General features: G+C 36.2%; 1 protein-coding gene across 6 annotated transcripts in view; it reads right to left on the reverse strand.

The window, feature by feature from the left end:
* The window catches only part of PSD3 (pleckstrin and Sec7 domain containing 3), a 617,602-nt gene that overhangs the window by 191,137 nt on the left and 407,067 nt on the right, over positions 1-19,398 (reverse strand). Inside the window, exon 10 of one of the 6 annotated variants that reach the window (XM_072634980.1) lies at positions 16,957-17,098. The exons of the other annotated variants lie outside the window; for them this stretch is intronic. Coding sequence (XP_072491081.1) covers positions 17,069-17,098 — 30 coding nt within the window. The 3' untranslated portion in view covers positions 16,957-17,068. Of the gene's footprint in view, positions 1-16,956; positions 17,099-19,398 lie in introns of those variants that run through there. 6 annotated transcript variants of the gene reach the window in all.

The raw sequence follows: 19,398 nt of genomic DNA on the forward strand, positions 1-19,398 counted from the left end.
AGTTATCAGAAAAGCAACGCTAACCATGAAGGCTGGATCATGAAGGATTTCAAAGGTGAGAAAAGTTAAGAACCTGTGACACAGTTCTAGATGAGAGACAGAGAAGAGTGCTAAGGGAGAAAAAGCAGACTCCACAGCAAAAAGAGAGCTGAGCACAGTCCTTGTTTATCACCATCTTCTTTGTAAAAATGGGAAAGGAAGGAAACCATCCATTTCTTGTTCTTGCGGGGAGAAAATAATCAAATCATTATTGCCAATGCCACTGCAAAGGGCAAAGTATTGTACTATTGCTTCACTGTGACTACCACGACCATAGCTTTTCTCTGTCCAACAATCCAACCATATGGTTTGCATTCATTTAACAAAATGTGGGCTCCTTGAGAGCAGGTTATTGTGTATACTGGTATACCTAGAATATTGTCTGGCATATATTAATTGTTTAACGAATGTTTCTCTCCTCTCTTTCTTTCTCTCTCTCTCTCTCCCCTCCACCCCACCCCCACATGCCTTACCTCCCCTCACTGGTATATACTATTGATTGTTGACCATTAATATCATCATACCCACAAGCACAGGACAATGATGAATGAAAGATAGTGATTTCCTTATTTTAAGTTAGCCCTGGACGAGGAATGTAAGTCAGCACTTTTTCCAAAACACAGTCTTAGAGAGTTATCTAAAGCAGAGTCATGTCAAACATGGCACCTGCAGGCCATACTCACTGATCTGAACCAGATTCAAATGTAATTGAGAGATATTTAGTAAAATTTAAAAGATACACTAAAACATGTGCAATGTTCATCTGTGGTAAGGATTCAAATGTAATTGGAAGATATCTAAGAAAAAATTTTAAATACACTAAAACATGTACAATGTTCATCTGTGGTAAGTTAATATACAGCCCACAGGGCTCTTTATGTACATTTTAAAAGTCCCTATATTTATGTGAGTTTGACATCACTCGTCTAGAAATACTTAAGGATTGTGATTTGCCTGTGTTATGAAGCCAGTATGGGTCAGGGCAGGGAGCTAAATCAGGTTTTCCTGGTTCCAAGGTCAGCTCTTTATCCACTATGCCATATTAATGCCTTTCTATCTTAGGTACTATATATCAAGCATAATCTCTGGCCTTCAGTAGCTTATGTGTCCCTATGTGCCTGACAAACTATAGGATGATAAAGTATTTTGTAGTGTCCCATTTAAAAAGTAGGATAACCCTCTGAAGTAGGAGGCTAATTTCTGTATGATTATTCCCAAAAATGCCTTCTCAGGAAAAAATAACAAAATCTGAAGTAAAATCAGGGACTTAAAGTGGAGATGGAATTCCAGAGCGACCACTTGAAGAGTCTGTGCTTTGAGTTCTTTTTTCATCACTTTGGATGCAACAGAAAAGGAAACGGGGAGAGAGCTGGCATCCCTGGCACTATGCTCTAGAAAACTGAGCTAACAAGCAAGCACTCATTACTGGGCGAGGGACACACAGAGATTCATAAACGATGTAAGCTCAAGAAGTTGAGCACGTGACACAGCAGTCCCCAAAGCTAACATGCTCGTAGCATGCATGGCAATAAGAACAAAGGAGAGTTGGACCACATCTGATGTAGTTCATTCAATTCTGGGAGCCTAAGCAGGAACACATCCAGAGGAGGGTAACCAGAGCTAAGTGGGGACTCAAAACCATGTCATAGGAAAACAGATAAGAATCCAGAGCTAGTTAGCCCAGAAGATACAATTAAGAAGCATGATGGTTACCTTCAAACATTTACAGGAATTCCCTCAGAAAGGGAATGGGATTAGTTTTTCTAACATCACCAGGACTAATGGGTAGAAATTACAGGAAGGTAAATATAAGGCAAAATTGTCTAAGACAGTCATCCAAAAGTGGAATGAAATGGCACAGGAGATACTGAGTTTCTTGATCACTGCAATGTTCAGATAGAAGCTAGATGACCATTTTTCAGGGATACTGTAGAAGATTTCTTGCTTCGGATAGGGATTAGACTAGATGGTCTTTGAGGTCCCTTCCAACTCTAAGGTTCTGGGTTCTATGATCCATTTGAGATATTTCAAAGTATAAAAAACTGTCTTGCAGTTAAATATTTGCTTACTTATCTGGGGCTTGTAAATAAATCTCTTTCCCCAGGTTCTTACTGATCTTAAGGCTATTTTGTCTCTGGAAAAAACAAGTATCTCTTTTTGATGAAAGAGTAAGTTTCAGAACAGAGCTTCTGAGACCAAGATCAATAAAAATGCCATTTTGTTTGTTGTTTGCATCCTCCTGGGAAATGCCCCCAAAGAGTAAGGATTAAGTGGAGAAACAGAATTCATTGATAGCAAGAACCTGAAGCTGCTTAAAAACAGTCAATGCATAGATTTTTAACCTAGAATTGCCAGAAGTCACAAAGGGTGGGAAACACCCAGTTCCTTCTAGATATTTTAATTCAATTAAGTACATAACATACATATTACTGTACACTGGAAAGTCAGTGGTGGGTAGACATTTGAAAAAAGGTAGAGATATAAATGAACTATAACTCCTGTCACAAAACAAATAGCGGTGTTTTTTCATACAGAATTTGACTTATCTTCTATGCTTAAAAATTCTGCAACATCAACCAGTTTGGTGTTGCAACTGAGGGAGGCATTGATTTCTGAAAGAAACAGTTAATTCATCAAAACAGAGAAAGGAGCTTCCTGGCAGAGAAAAGAAACAAAACATGCCAAAAAGATGAAAAGGCAAAAAACCCAGACCAAGACATAATAGGCCACAATGTGAGTCTTTAACTGAAACCAGACTAATCTTTCTCATCCCCAGAAGGGCTAAGACTTTGAGGCTGAATTACTTTGGTAACTGCAATGTGGAAGAGAACCGGCAAACTTCCTATAGTACTATGTCTTTGTTAATATTGTGGAATAAAGGACACTTGCCTTGTTTTGGACTTAATTAAATCACTCTATGTCAATTTCTTATTATGCGAATTAAGGACCAGTTTCAGAATAGCTTCTGAGTAATTTCTGTTATCATAAGTGGAAGAAAGCAAGATCCTCAGCTCTTTTTATTATGTAGTCTTATATTTCCATGCCCATGTGCACTGAACACTGGTTCTAACCTCTTCAACTAACCTGAAGTACTAGGGCTAGGCAGGTAAAAGTCTGGATCTCTAGTCTTTTCCATTCCCTCTGCTTCCTGAATTCCTATCCAATGTTCTATCCGTTGTTTCTGGAAATGGAATGACAATCCACTCCCTTATGGATCTACCCACTGTTCCTGTAACTGTGCAGATCAAAATCCCCTTTCCTAGTCATCATTCTCATTCATGTGTGCATGTATATGTATGTGTGTATATAATGTGTGTATGTGTAATTTTTTTCTTCCTATATCAGAATGGAACTTCCCTATGAACAGGGACTGTCATTTTTGCACTTACATAGGCCAAAGTCTATGTGTTTGATACACAGTAGAAGCTTAAATAGAAGTTTTTTCCCCAAATACATTCTTACCTCAGTCTGGCTTCAATCTTTCCAATTCATTTTGATCAAAATATGTTGCTGCCCCATTCAAGAACCCACAATCTTTCCATGGCAGAGTAGATAGAAAACTAGGTCTACAATCAGGAAGACCCGAGTCCAGCCCTTCACTTAATAATTTTCTGACCCTGGGAAAGTCATAACCAATTTGGGTCTGAATTCCCTCATCTATAAAATGAGGAGGTTACATATAAATCATCAGCAATTCTACATACAATCTACAATTCTACAAAATCCAGCAAGAAAAAATAGAAAGAGAAATTCCATTTAAAATACCTGTGGACAATACCTGGGAGTCTACTTGCCAAGAGAAACCCAGGAATTATATGAACACAATTATAAAACACTTCTCACACAAAGACAGATCAAACAATTGGAGAAATACTAATTGTTCATGGGTAGCTCAAGACAATACAATAAAAATGACAATCTACCTAAGTTAATTTACTTATTCAGTACCATTCCAATCAAACTACCAAAGAATTATTTTACAGAGCTAGAAAAAATAACAACAAAATTCATCTAGAAAAACAAACTGTCAAGAGTATCATGAGAATCAATGAAAAAAAAAATGTGAATGAGGGTGGCCTAGATTATAAACTATATTACAAAGCAGTAATCATAAAAACAATCCAGAGGTGACTAAGAAATAAAGTGGTGGATCAATGGAATAGGTTAGGGGCACAATAAACATTAATCAATAATCAAAATAGTGTTTGATAATCCCAAAGTTCTAGCTTTTGGGGCAAGAACTTAACATTTGACAAAAATTGCTGGGAAAATTAAAAAGCACTTTGACAGAGACCAACTTCTCACATTGTATACTAAGATAATGTCAAAAGAAATAAATGATTTAGACAAAAAAAAGTGGTATCATAAGTAAATTAGGAGAAAATGGAAAAATGTTCCTGTCAGATCTATGAATGAGGAAGAGTTTATGACCAAACAATAGGTAAGAGGGGATTACAGGAAGTGAAACAGATAGTTTTAATTATGCAAAATGAATAAGTTTTTGCACAAACAAAACTTTGTTGCTGTTCAGTTGTTTTTTCAGTCATGTCCAACAATTCAACCCCCCATTTGGGGTTTTCTTGGCAGAGATACTGTACTGGTTTGACATTTCCTTCTTCAGTTCATTTTACAGATGAGGAAAGTGAAGCAAACAGGATTAAGTGACTTGCCCAGGGTGACACAGCTAACAGGTAACTGGGGGTGGATTTGAACTCAGGTCTTCCTGACTCTAGGCCCAGCACTCTATCCACTCTCACCTAGCTACCACACATAAAACTAATACAGAAAAAATTAGAAGAATAATTGGAAACTGGTGGGGAAAAAAATTTGCAGCAAATTACTCTGATAATAGGGAATTGAGCCAAATTTATAAAAATAAGTAAATAAGTCAAAATAAGTCAATCACCAATTGATAAATTATCAAAGAACATGAACAGGCAGTGTTAAGAAGAATCAGAACTATCAATAGTCACATGAAAATATGCTCTGAATCATGTATAGAAATGCAAATTAAAACAACTCTGGGATACCAGCCCCCAGCATCAGATGGGCTAACATGACAGAAAATGGCAAATGCTAGAAGAGATGTGGAAAGATAAGAGACACTAATGAGCTATTGATGAACTTGTGAACTAGATTCCAGATTCTGGAGAGAAATCTAGAACTACACCCAAAAGGCTATAAAACTGTGCATACTCTTTGATTCAGTAGTACTACAACTATGTCTGTATCCCAAAGAGATTAACAAAAAAGGGAACAGGACCTATTTGTACAAAAATACTTAAAACAGCTCTTTTTGTGGTGGTAAATATTTAGAAGTCGAGGGGATGTCTATCAATGGGAAAATGTCTAAACAAGTGGTGGTATATATGATTGTGATGGAATACTCTTGTGCTGTAAGAACACAAGCAGGATAGTTTCAGAAAAACCTGGAATACTTGTAGAAACTGATGCAAAGTGAAATGAACAGAAACAGATCGCTGTATACAGTAACAGCAATGCCATAAAGATGATCAGCTGTGAAAGACTTACCTACTCTGATCAAGTCAATCATCCAAGACAATTCCAAAGAACTCATGATGAAAAATAATATCCACCTCCAGAGGGGGAAGAAAAAACCTGATGAACTCTGACTATGGATAGAAGCATACCTTTTTTAACTTTTTTTCATTCGTTTGCTTATTTTCTTTTGCAACATGGCTAATCCTGAAATGTTTTGCATGACCTCACATATATGAAATCGAAGTGCTCATCTTCTCAAGGAGTGGAGAGGAGTGGGACAGAGAGAATTTGGAACTCAAAATTTCTACAAATGACTGTTAAAAAATTTTTAAATGCAATTGGGAAATATTTAATGAAATAAAAACAATTTTCAAAAAATAAATGAGGGAATTAGACTTTAATGCCCTTTAAGGTCCCTTTAAGCTCTAAATCTATGATCTCATAAATGATTTCCATCTCTACCACCATTCTCCTTTCTTCTCTGCCTATATTCAGGCTGTTTCTTTTTCCCTACTCTCTGTCTCTTCAAACCATGTCCATCCTTCCAAGACCCAGCTCCAACATGAGGCCTTCAGTCATTATTCTGGTGTTCATAGGTTTTCCTCCCCCTTATCTGACCTCCTTTAGAATTTAGGTTGTTAAACTGCATGTTATGAAAGAGAGAATGTGTTGCCTTGTGTTTTATAGGGGAAGGGACAAGCATTTATTAAACCCCTACCATGTGCCAGGTATTGTTAAGCATTTACAAATACTATCTCTTACTGATCCATGCCTTGCTTCCCCTCACTACTCTTTGAGAGTTAAGATCCTATAATAGGCTTTATTTGTCCTCACAAATTACCAGCCACTCAGCATATGATGCTCAAGACATTCTGAATCACCTTTTTGAAAATTCAGCAGCTTTGAAGCAAGGTCACAAAACCTGCTGACCCAAACAATGAAGATATTAGGGGTTTTACCCTAGATTATTGGTTACAAGTTAAGTAAATGTAGTTAGTACCTTCCAGTTTTTAATTCATCCAAACAATTCAACTTTTTGTAATAACAAAGAAATGGAAACAAAGTAGATGCTCACCAACTGAGTAAAAATTAAACATATTGGAATCTCTTAAGAAACTATGAATAATGAAAACCCCAGAAAAAGATAGGAAAATAGGTGAAATGATCCGAAATGAAATGAGCAGAACCTGAAAAACAGTAGTCAGTGAAATCACTACAATGAATGCTGAGAAATTTGAGTGAGGAATTTTTTGGTCCTAAAGAAAGAAGACATATTAGAAGACACCTCAATATCCCCTTCTGTGCGGAAATGGAAGACTAGGGACATGAATCACTGCATAAAATGTCAGGTTTAAATAAACCTGACTTTACTTAATTTACTTACTTGCTCATTCATTCATTCATTCATTTAGGTGTGATTGTTAATTATGTTAAATGATCTTTTTTCTGGATTGCTGAGGGTGAGGGGGGAGTAGGTGGTAAAAAATGCTTCCAAGGTCATGCTAAAATATTCAAATGGATTTGTAATCTTGGCAATTCAAGAATTCCTCTAAGGATTGCAACTCATCCATGCCCACCCATCCTGTGTAACTCTCATCCACACATCCTCTCAAAAGTCCAATCACAAAGGATCTACCACCTGTTGGAAGCCTTCCTTACTTTCTCCTGAGGTTTCAAGAGTATCACTGGAGCACTGCCATCGGAAATACTCCCTTGCTCTCATCATAGGTCTCTCACATATTCTTTGATGGGGTCTTTTACTCTTGTTCTTCAGAGTCTCTCATTAGTAATTATGAAGCCGTCTGCTCACACCTACCATATGCATTTCCCCTGCTCTCTGGGCATACTCATCCTTACTTCTGAGGCAGTAGTGTTCCAGATCTTGTCACCATACAATAGTGTAATATCTGGATTTAAGCAATAGTTTGGGGCTATTAGGGGAATGTTTTATTCTTGTCTTTCTATCTTCAGGGGGAAAAAAAACATTGTAAACTTCTCCCTGAATCAACTGCTGAAATGAAATCTTGAACAACAATGCGTTAGGAAAAGAAATTCTAAAACTAGGGTCCATGACCTATTTTCTTTTAATTTTAGTAATTATATTAGGTTCCTCTGCAAACTTAATAATTTTGTTTTAAAACCATCATTCTGAGAAGGGGTCCATAGACTTCACTATACTGCCAAAGGGCTCAGTATCACATACACAAAAAAAATACTACTATAGCTTTAGGGTAACACCACCAGATTTTACTTTACCATAACATTACCCACAAGTTGTAAAGCCAAAACACAGAGCTGAAGTAATCATTAAGCATAAGCGTCATTAACCCTAGGACATAATTTATCACAATGAAACATTCTGCACAAAATGCTACTAAAGATGGACAAGTTCTTTCTGTTGCTTTCTAGATACCAACTATTGCTTGCTTTTATTGCTATGTAAGATTTTCTGGACTTCTGAATGACACTTATTCCAAATATCTGGAAAAGGTTGTTCTCTTCCTTTAGGCTCATAGTTACAAGATTATTAAGATGTCACTACTTTCTAAAAACATTCTTAGGTCTAGAAACCTTCTGACTTAGCTCCCGGTGAAACGTATATCTTAATTAGAGGGAGAAATCACTTAAAAATACACCCCCAAGTCTTCATTCCATCCCATTCCCCCCCAAAAACACAGGGATCATATTTCTGGCTAGGGTTTTATGCCCCTCAGCAAGGATGTTTACCCATCCAATTTGCAAGGCTGAGATTTTAGTCTCTACTTTTTTGCAGCAAGCTCAGGAGAAAGGAACTCTGTCTTCTGTGGGAAAGGAAAGTAATCACATCTCTGTTTTTGCCACAAAAACACTGCCTAATTAATTATCCCCCTAAACACATTGCAGCTTTGCCCTGATGAGAGCCAAGATGAATGGAATGCAGAGCAGCTGGCCAAATCCGTAAGTGAAAGCCTCAACATTAAAAAAGGTGTTCCATGAAGCATATAACTTTTTATGAATGGAAAGAAGTGAGGTCTCTGGGGTTCTGGTCCAAGAAGAAGTTTAGGTCCAGGAGGAAAAGGATTTCTGTATTTCTATCCCCAGAAGCTAGCATAGTTAATGGTAAGCAATAGTAGGTGCTTAAAAAAGAGTTCACTTAATTGAAGATTCATGAGCTTCTTCAGAGAGTAAAACAGTCTATGAACAAAAATGAAATTCTAGCCCTAGGCAATGGAAAATCAATTTGTGTTGTGTTTTTTTTTTCCCTCAAGTAGAAGTTACCAAATATCAGCGTGATTTTTGCTCATTGGTTAAAGATTCTTTTCTAATTTAGGGTGCTGTTTCTTGCAATAATTTAAAAAAAATAAAAATACATATGCTGGTTTTAAAAAATAACCAAAGTAATGCTTTCTTTTACTCTTTATTCTGTAATATTTATTGAATGAATAACAAATTTTAAACCAGTTCCTACAACTTAGATTTAAATGTATGAGAGTTAAGACTTAGAAATAAACTCAGATGTCACTGAGTTTACCCCTTATTTTATAGATATGGAAAATGACATCCAAAACGAGAATCAGCCTTGTCCAATTTCACATAGTTAAGTAGGTGGCAGAGTGGGAATTCAAGTCCATGGACTCCAATTTCAAATTTGGACTCTTTCCACTTTACTGTCTTGCCTCTCTATTTCCCACCGATGGTCTATTCTCCTTTAGGCACAGGAAAGGAAAGGAACCCATTGTTCATAAAAGATGTCACTAGTTACCTACTATACATGTTGCCAGTCCACTGAGAAAGGAGCTCAGGTTCCTCTGTTCTGTAAGATTTGGCTAGGGACACTTTAAATGCCACGTAGTCATGATGAACATTGAACACACTCAGTTCTACCTAAACTCAACAGTTTATCCCTACTACTCCATGTCAACTTGAACTTCACCAAAAGGAATTTCTGAGGCATATCAAGTGTTTCAGTCCATCAAAAGTCTTAACTGAATATTTAGAGCATAGACTTCAGGCTCAGAAGAAGCAAATTAGCACCTTTTTATATTTCCCAGTACTAATTCTCTTTTATAAAAGCAGTTTTATTACCACCTGCCTATCATTCTTCCTGGTCTCTGGAGTCACACACTTAGAATTATTTTTTGGTTAGTGAGTATCTTTCAAATCTTCTTGTGAAAGGGGAAAAAGATACAGACAGGCAAACAACACAAAGTCCCTAACATATAGGGCTCAGTATGTCCTAACACTATAATAATACATATGACACTAGGGTGTTTTTATTTTTTAATTTAGGCCTTCAGCAGCAAAGCAAGCCTTAAACTGAGGCCAACAATTTGCCGTTTGATTCCACTAGGAACATATTCTTACTTAAATCACTGTGCTTTCTCCACAGGTGAATCAGACAACTAAGGCAGCTAGGTTTTGTAGTGGCTAAAGTGTTGGACATGGAGTCAGGAAGGCCAGAGCTCAAATTTGGACTCAGGCACTTTCTGTGTTGACCTGGGCAAGTCACCTGAATTTTTTGCCTCTATTTCCTCATCTGAAAAATGGGGATAATTATAACAACTATCTTCCATGGTTGTTGTGAGGATAAAGTAATATAATATTTCTAAAGCATTGTGCAAAGTTTAAAGTTCTATACAAACACTAGCAGTTGTTGTATTATGGGAGGGGTAGAGGAATTCTCTCCAGAAAGCTCCAGTTAAAGGAGATGTATTGTAAAAAAAAATAATAATAATAAGTTTTTACATAAATAAATACAATAGAAGTTAAGATTAAAAGGAAAACAATTAAACGAGGTGGAAGGTAGGGTTTTTAAGTTCTTTTGATAAAGGTCTCATTTTCAAGGTGGATACAGAACTGATTCAAATTTAAAGGAATACAAACCCCCCTCAAATGATTAAAATTATTTAAGGCTATGAATAGGCAGTTCTTAATAGAGTAAAACTAGGCTCTCTATAGTCATTTTTAACATGTTCCAAATCACTAACAATTAGACAAGTGCAAATGAAAGCAGATCTAAGATTCCACTTTAGGGCAGCTGGGTAGTGCAGTAGATAGAGCCTTAGGTCTGGAGTCAGGAAGACTTGAGTTGAAATCTAGCCTCAGACACTTACTAGTTGTTTGACCTTGTACAAGTCCCTTAACCCTGTTTGCCTCAGTTTCCTCATCTGTAAAGTGAGCTAGAGAAGGAAATGGAAAACCATTCCAATATGTTTGCTAAGAAAACCCCAAATGGGGTCACGAAGAGTCAGGCACAACTGAAAAACAACTAAACAACTAAGATTCTAATGTATACCTCTCAGAATGTCAAGGATGGCAAAAAAGTAAAATGACAAAGGAGGGAAGGGTGGTGGTGGAAAAGACACATTGATGAACTGCTGATGGATTTATGAAAAGGTAGAACAGGGGTACACTGGCAAAAACTTAACAATCAGCTGTCTGGAAAATAAACATACAAACAGGACAAATAAGTTTAATAAGCATTAACATTTTCTCCATCACTTGCTTATGTTTAAACAATGAAGAAAACAATGAACTGAGCCCTGATTGAGGATGTTTCCCATTTCTGGGTATAAACATTCACACTAAAAATTTAAAGATCAGTTCCCTGAACCGGCATGAGCTACAGCTTTGCACATCTCTGGATACAACCATTCTGGAAAGCAATTTGAAATTATACATAAAAAGTTATACCACTGCTAGGCTTCTACCCAAAAGACATCAAAAAAAAAAAAAAAAAGAGGAAAAAGTCCCAACATACAATATTTATGGTGGCAAAAAAGCTGGAAACTAAGTGGAAGTCCTTTAATTTGGAAAGGCTGAACAAACTGTGGTATATGAATGTGATGGAGTACTATTGTGCTCCTCAAGAACAACAGTTTTCCATCACTTCGGGACTCTAAGATCACTAAAAAATTGAATTCAAATTCTAGCGCCCATGCTGTTAAGTCAATAGACAAGACACTAAAATTAGAAGGGAAGATGATGCCAAGACACCTAAAAGATTGCAAAAATCTCTAAACAAATATTGCACGATGACAAAAAAAAAAAAAAAAACAAACCCAAAACACTAAGCCAACACATGATAGAACACTGAGCTCAATGAAATCTGTGTGAGCAGGGAACCACAACAGGATTTCCACAATGACCCAAAAGAGAAATCAAAATCCTGAAAAAAGAAAGTGGAAAAAAATGGATTACAAAACAAAAATGATTAACAGACTAGAAAAAACTTTAGATTCTCCAAAGAAGCAAAAGAGAGAACAGACTGGGAATACAAATCTACCGATGCAAAGGGCAATCTGTAAAGAAAAGAAGCAAAAAGCCATAATGTTTAAAAACAAGAATACATCACGTCTACGCAAGCAAAAAGATACTGATGCTCAGTGACAGAACGCAAAGAAATAATTTAATGATCACAGTCCCCTCAAACAAATATGGCATGCCAGAAAACTTGATTCCATAATGATAACAATAAAAGACTACCCTGAACTTTTGAATGAGAAAAAACTACATACCAATCAAAAGAAAACACAGATTATCTCCAAAGGGAAAAAAATAAAACAAAACAACACCCGGTACTTCAAACTCCAAAAGACAAGGAGATTAAATTCAACAATTCCAGGAATAAACAAAAAATCCTGCAAGGGAGTAAGAAAAGAACTTTCACATATAAAAGGAAGAAAATTCAAATAACAAAAGGGCTCTTCTGTACCCACTTGAAACCACAAAAGGGAATGGAATACTACACAGTTCACTAAAAAGCAGAGAAATTCAAGATATGATCCAAAATGACATATCCTGCAAACCTAAGCTTAAATAATACTAAGAAAAGATGCATTTTTTAAAAAAGTGAAATCTAATGCATTCTTAGGGTAAGGATTTGAAACAGAGGTGAGCAAATCATAACTTGCAAACAACCCCCAAAACAGAAACATAGTCTCATAGTCTTCAATGTTCTTCTCTCAGTTATGTAAATCTAAAAAAAAAAGAAAGAAAGAAAACCAAAAGGAAAAACAGAATTGAATTTCTTGAGAAATCTGAGCTAAAGATTTATAACATCTACTGAAAGGGACCACTAAAGAATATAGAGACACAGACATCAAATGGAAGCTTTATTTTTTAAAAATGATGCTGTAACAGGACATGAAGAATTACGGATAAATAAAAGACAGGAAAAAATTAATAGCCTTTATATATCATAACAACAAAAACAGTAATCAGTTCATGGAGCACAAACAAAAACACAGTTATAAACGGGAACATAATGATAAAATCTTAAATAAAAAGTGAGTCAAAGATCATAGTAACACTAATTATGTGGAAAAACAATGACAATGATAAGAAAATGTACAAAAATTTCTGATTTATGGTTAAAGCAGTCATCAGGAAAACAATATATCCCTCAAAATATACATTAGAAAAACAGAAAAGTAAAAGATTAATGAATTGGATGCACATTCTTTAAAAATCAGAGAACCAGAGATTTAGAAAAATTAGAAACTGTTCAAAACAAAGGCAAAATAAGCATAAAAGAGAAAATATTGAAAATTACAGGAAAGGGCAGATTAAAAACCAAAGAGAGTATAAAAAACATAAGCAAAACTAAAGATTAGTACTTTTAAAAGACCAACAAAACTGGTAAACTTTTCACCAATCTGATTAAAAAAGAAAAGGACAGAAAATCAAATTAGCAAAATAATAAGTCAAAGAAAAATCACTATAAAAGAAGAATTAAAATATTACAACTACTCTGAATAGTTATGCCAACAAAATTGACAATACAAAAGAAATAGAGAATGACATCAAAAAATGTAAAATACCAAAAAGAATAGATCATTTAGAGATCTTAAATGATAATGTCAGAAGCTGAAGCAAAACTAGCTGCTATAAAACACAAAACAAAAACCAAAATTCAGAGAGGAGGGGAAAAAACAAATTCCTGATCCTGATAAATTTATCAGAGAAACTGTCAAACTTTTACAGAATAATTAATGCCAATGCTACACAAATTAATCTCAAAAACTGAGAAATCACTCCACCAAATTCCTTTTGTGAATGAAACAAATGTATTCCAAATATTGAAAATTACTGATCTAAAAATTTTAAACATAATTCTGTCAAACAGACTGTATATGGTCTTAGAGCTTCAATTGAACATCACTAATTACTGACTGGGACATTTCAAATTAGATTCACTGGACACATCAAGTTCAGCATGTCTACAGCTGAGCTCTCCAAACTTCCTTTATATTGATAAGGCACAACCCTCCTTCCAATATCTCAGGTTAGAATCTTAGCATTGTTCTGGACTTCTCAATTTCCTGTGCCTCATATATCCCATGAGTTGCCAACTCTTATCATTTATCCTTTACATATGCATTACATCTTGCATGTGACCTCATTCCACTTTACATTACGTCATGCATTTGCCACCTTCTCTCCACTCACATAGCTACCATGTTGGGGTTTAGACCCCAGTGACTTCTGACTTAGGTTATTACGACAGCCTCCTAACTGTCCTTCATTCTATTACCATTCTAGCCTTTCCTACAGATTGATAAAGCAATTCTCTTTAAGCAGAGATCTCACCTTGTTCCTTCTCTGATCAATTAACTCCAGTTGCTTTCTTTTGCCTCTAGGATAAAATAAAATTTCTCTTTTTCACTGTAAAAGCCACTCATAACTTGGTCCCAACCTATCTTTTCTGTTTCATTTTGAATATTTATTTTCTCTCCTATACTTTGCAAAATTGTCTTTGCCTTGTTCCTTACGTACAATACTCCATCTCCTGTCTCGTCTCTGTGTCTTTGTACTTGACATCCCTCACATTTGGAATATACTTCTTTCTCACCTCCATCCCCTAAGAGTACATCTCTTCCCTTGAAGATGCAGCTCAGGCAACATCTTCTGCATGAAATCTTTCCTGATACCTCAACTGCTGTCTTCCCTCTCAAACTATCTTATATGTATGTATGACATGTATGTATTTTTGTATATATGCATATACATACATATATCTCTGTGTATACATGTATATACATATGTGCATATGCATAAAATTAAAAGTTACAATATAAACCCACAAATATCAACATTTCAATATAAGAACAACAAAAATCCATGAGACTGTAACAGAATGGAAATCCTATTCAAAATAACTACAAAATGCACAGATATTTGAGACAATCTACCAAAGCACATTCAATTCTTGTATAGATTCAATTATAAAACATTCCTGAAAGAAACAAATAAAAGCAGATAGCTAGGGAAATATTCAGAACTCATGACTGGGTCATGCCAATATAACAAAAATGATAATACTAGCTAATTTTAATGCTATAACTATCAGAATACCAAAAAGATACTTTACAAAACTAGATAAAATAATAATAAAATTATTTGAAGGAATAAAAGATCTAAAATATCAAGGGAAATAATGAAAAAGGTAGGAATGAACAAGGAACAGTATTTGTAGAACTCAAAACTAAATTACAAAGCAGAAATCATCAAAATATGTGGAATTTATTAAAAACAAAAAAACAAATGAATGAAACAAAAAATAGACGATCAGAAATAATGGCACTAAATAACCCAGGGTTTGACAAAAACAAAAACACAAATTACTTAGGAAAGAAATCCTTAAGTGATTAAAAAAACTGGAAAGTAGTGTGGCAGAAATCAGTCTCAGACCAATATCTTGTAACATATTCCATAACACATTTAAAAAAGATATGTACTTTGCATATTAAAGATCATACCATTAAAAAATCAGAAGAGAGATCATATACCTTTCACAGCTATGGATAGGAGAGGAATTCTTAATCAAACAAAAGACAGAGGCCATTACAAAATGTAAGGTCATTCTGATTACATGAAATTGAAAAAAACTGAAAAGCTTTTCCTCAACAAAATTAATGCAACTAGGATTAAAAAGGCAAGTAGTCCATTAGGGAAAAAAGTTTCTATCAAATTTCTCAGATAATAATATATCCAAGATACATTAAACCAAGAGAAATACAAAAGACCAAAAGCCATTCCCCAAAAGATAAGAATAAACAATTCTCAAAATAAGAATTGCAAAGTATCAACAACCTTTTCAAAGAATGCCCTAAGTTGCTAATAATAAAAGAAAGTAAATCAAAACAACCCTGAGGTTTTACCTCACACCCAGCAAAGATGACAGAAGACAGAATAGTCAATGTTGGATGGGTTGTGAAGAAACAGACATAGTAATGAATTGTTAGTGGAGCTCTGAATTAGTACAGCCACTCTAGAAAGAATTTGGAATTATGCAAATTAGGTAGCTAAGACGTCCACACCCTCTGACCTGGGATTCCATGGCTAGACATATATGCCAAGGAGGTCACTGACAAAAAGAAAGGGCTCCATATATACCAAAATATTTATATAGTAGCACTTTTTGTGGTAGCAAAGATCTAGAAACTAAATAGATGCCCATCGATTGGGGAATGGCTAAACAAATTGTGGTACAGGAATATAATGGCATGTTATGGTGTTATAAGAAATGACAATTATGAATTAAGAGGACGTGGAAACACTTACAATAACTGGTGCCATGTAAAGCAAGCAGATGTAAATGACAACAACCATCAAAAAACAATGGAAAATGAATGTTACAAAATTTCAAAAAACAAGATTGGCCCCCAAAAAGAGATATGGAAAGATAATTTCCCCACTTGTCTGTCACAATGGTGAGGTCCATGGGTGTGGAACAAATGCCAATTTGGTTTTAAGTTTTATTTTTTATGAATTATTGATCCATTTTGCTGAATGTTTTTCTTTTCTCTCCCCCCACCCCCTTAAAATCGGTTATAAACGATGGCTCTCTGGGAACAGAGGCAGAAGGATAATAAGGGGAAATCTAGGAGATGAAAACACAAAAGATCAATAAAATTTATTTTCAAAAGACTATCCCTATCTCCATTTGTTACAGCCTCTTGGGCCTCTCTTTTAACACATGGTTCTTGACATCATAAAATAAATTCTTATATGCCACAGACAGCAAAGATTTCTGGCATCAGAAATATGCAATTTTAAGTAAATTGATTGCAAAGTGTTCTTAGCCGTCTTTCCTCACAGGTTGCGTGTCAGGTGGTGTTTACTTCATCCACCTCTAGATTGTTTCCTCTTCAAGCCTCATCTGTAAAATGAAGGTGCCGGACTAGGCGATCTCCAAGGTCTCTTCCACTTCTAAAATTCTATGTCTTTACTATAAAGATACTTATGTAGCGGGGGTGATTCCATAGAGCGCATGTCCATCCCCAGAGAGCCAGAGCATATGCTCCATGGAATCACCCCCACCACATTCAGTTTCCTGACCTAGATCAAAGAGACCTATTTCACCTGTGATTAGCTGAATTTCTACTTCTAAGAGTGGAGCCCCAAGCTCCCCAAGTCCCAAACTCTGAGCCCTTCTGCATCCTTAGTTGCTCTGAGACCAGCATCAGGAGTGAGGGCTTGAGTCTTGGCGGAGTTGTTGTGGTCGAAGAAGGACGATGTCACAGAAAAAGAATAGGATGGGGTTCTAGCCCAGACTCTTGCCACCACCAGCTTCCTAATTTACGAAATAAAAAAAAAAAAAAAAAAGATCTCTAAGGTGGCTTCCAGCTTGGAAATTCCATGCTTATTTTAAAAAAAGGTCACCTCTCCCCCGCCAGCTACCACCCTCTGAACATGTAAGACACATCTGAACAAGGCAGAAAAAACATTTCTTAAACAAAGTTAGGCAGTAGATTTTTCACAGTCTGCTATTCTTGGCAGGAATGATTTATTCTCAGAAATCAATGATTTACTCTAAGAAATGGCGTTTCTCCTAAAAACAGCAACAAACAACAACACACAGATGATACTGTACTGTCACAGTTGGAACTCTTTGATCCAAGGCTCCTTTTTAATGTCCAGCAGGATTACTATCTCCTCCTGTCCAGTGTACTTCTGAATTGTCTTCCTTGCAGGTCACATGGTATAAGGTCACATAAGTACAGAATTAATATTAGCCTAATTCAGAAAAGATTTATAAAAGTATAGCTGGTGCCCCACCAATCCCCGAGATAGGGCAGAGTTAATTTTAAATTATTCTCAGTGTTTGACTCATGACCTTGGGCCTTTGGTCTCAATTCCTTACCTGTAAAATGAGAGGAATGAAGGGGAAGAAGGGAAGGAAAGGTAATCAATTACCCCCCCCCCAAAACAGAAAAAACCCAGAAAGTATTCATGATAGAATCACAGACAAACAGGATAGCTTTGAAAGTTACATGTTAAATGTATTATAATATTTTTTAAAGAAAAGCAAATTCTAGTTGATGGAGATTCAGTTTATGCACAGTACTTTCCTTCTGTTCTTCTACAATATACATGGAAATGCTCTTTCTTTACTTTCTTTTGGGGAGAGGGTGTATGTATTCCATTCAGAATTAAAAAAAAAATAACCTACTTATCTGATTCTTCTGTTAGGAAAACAAATACAGTAAAATTAATTGAGGAGGTTGGACAAGATAAGATGATCTCAGAGATCTCTTCCAGCTTGAGATTCGTGATTTTATATCCATCAATTATTTCAAAATTAGGCTCGAGTCACATTCTAGAGGAAATCTCCTCCCTCCTCAATCTATCCTGTATTCATTTTTTAGATTCATATGCTTATATTTATATACATATATACATGTCTCCCCTATTTTCACGTACCAAGCGATTAACACAGAGCCTGACACATAACAGGTGTTAAGCACATCCACACTATGTGCCAAGCACTGTGCTAATTACTTTACAAACATTATTTCATTCGATCCTCACAACAAGCCTGCAAGGGAGGTGCTATTACTATTCTCATTTTACAAATGGGGAAAGTAAGGCAGACAAAGTAAAAGATTTGACCACGGTCATACAGCTAGTACCTACCTAAGGCTGGATTTGACCTCTGGTCTTCCCACCTTCCAGACCCAGCACTCTATTACCATGACACTTAGCAAGGGGTAAGAGCTGCTGAAAGGAAGTTTTCACAGTGTGATAGAAGGGAAAATTCCCTAATAACAGACTTGTCTAACAATGCAAAGGTCTACACGAGAGGATCCTCACCCCACCCAAACACCTACACCCACAGGGACATCCCTGAGGGTCTTGAAACTGGTTACACCTTGTTAAATAACTTGCAAAGGAGATTCCCGTTCAAGCACAGGCTGTGCTAAATGACCTCTGAAGTCCTGGGAAGCTCTGAGAAGGGATCAAAACAACCCTGAGGAAAAGGGCAAGAGTCAGGACTGGAGAAAACTCCCATAGCACTAAGAACCTCTGGCAAAGTAAAAACATGGTCCTAGAATGCATAATACACAACTTAAGAGGGAGGCTATGTGCAAAAAGTCCTGGGTCCAGTGGGTATCGGAATCACAGAAGCATTCAGGATTGGCTAGAAGAGACTATGGGCCAGAAACTCCTTACCTAGTGTCCTCGGAGAAATAGCATAGTTTAGTTCTAGGGCCCGGGAAAAGATTGTAGTTTGCCCAGGAGGTGACTGACCCTCAAGGCCTCCTCTGGTCTGAACTCACTTCATTCTCCCAGGATTACTTAGTCTTGATCTCAACAAAAAGAAAAGACCAGTCTGCAGGGATATTCCATATACAAGATCTTCTGAACCATAGCCATAAGAGATGGCTTAGGGGTAGCGTTGGCTTTTTGGGATAGACCTGGTTCAGAATAAGTCTATCCTATTACAAAATCACTCATAATTCAGTAAGCAATAGTTATTGGGAGGGAAAGAAGTGAGATGGTATAAGGTTAAGACATGAAGGAACCTACTGATTTATCTCTTGCCCTTCTCTGCACACTCTCTATTTTATCAACATCTTAGATGAAATCTGG

Source organism: Notamacropus eugenii, chromosome 1 (assembly GCF_028372415.1).
Source record: "Notamacropus eugenii isolate mMacEug1 chromosome 1, mMacEug1.pri_v2, whole genome shotgun sequence".
Taxonomy (NCBI): Eukaryota; Metazoa; Chordata; class Mammalia; order Diprotodontia; family Macropodidae; genus Notamacropus; species Notamacropus eugenii.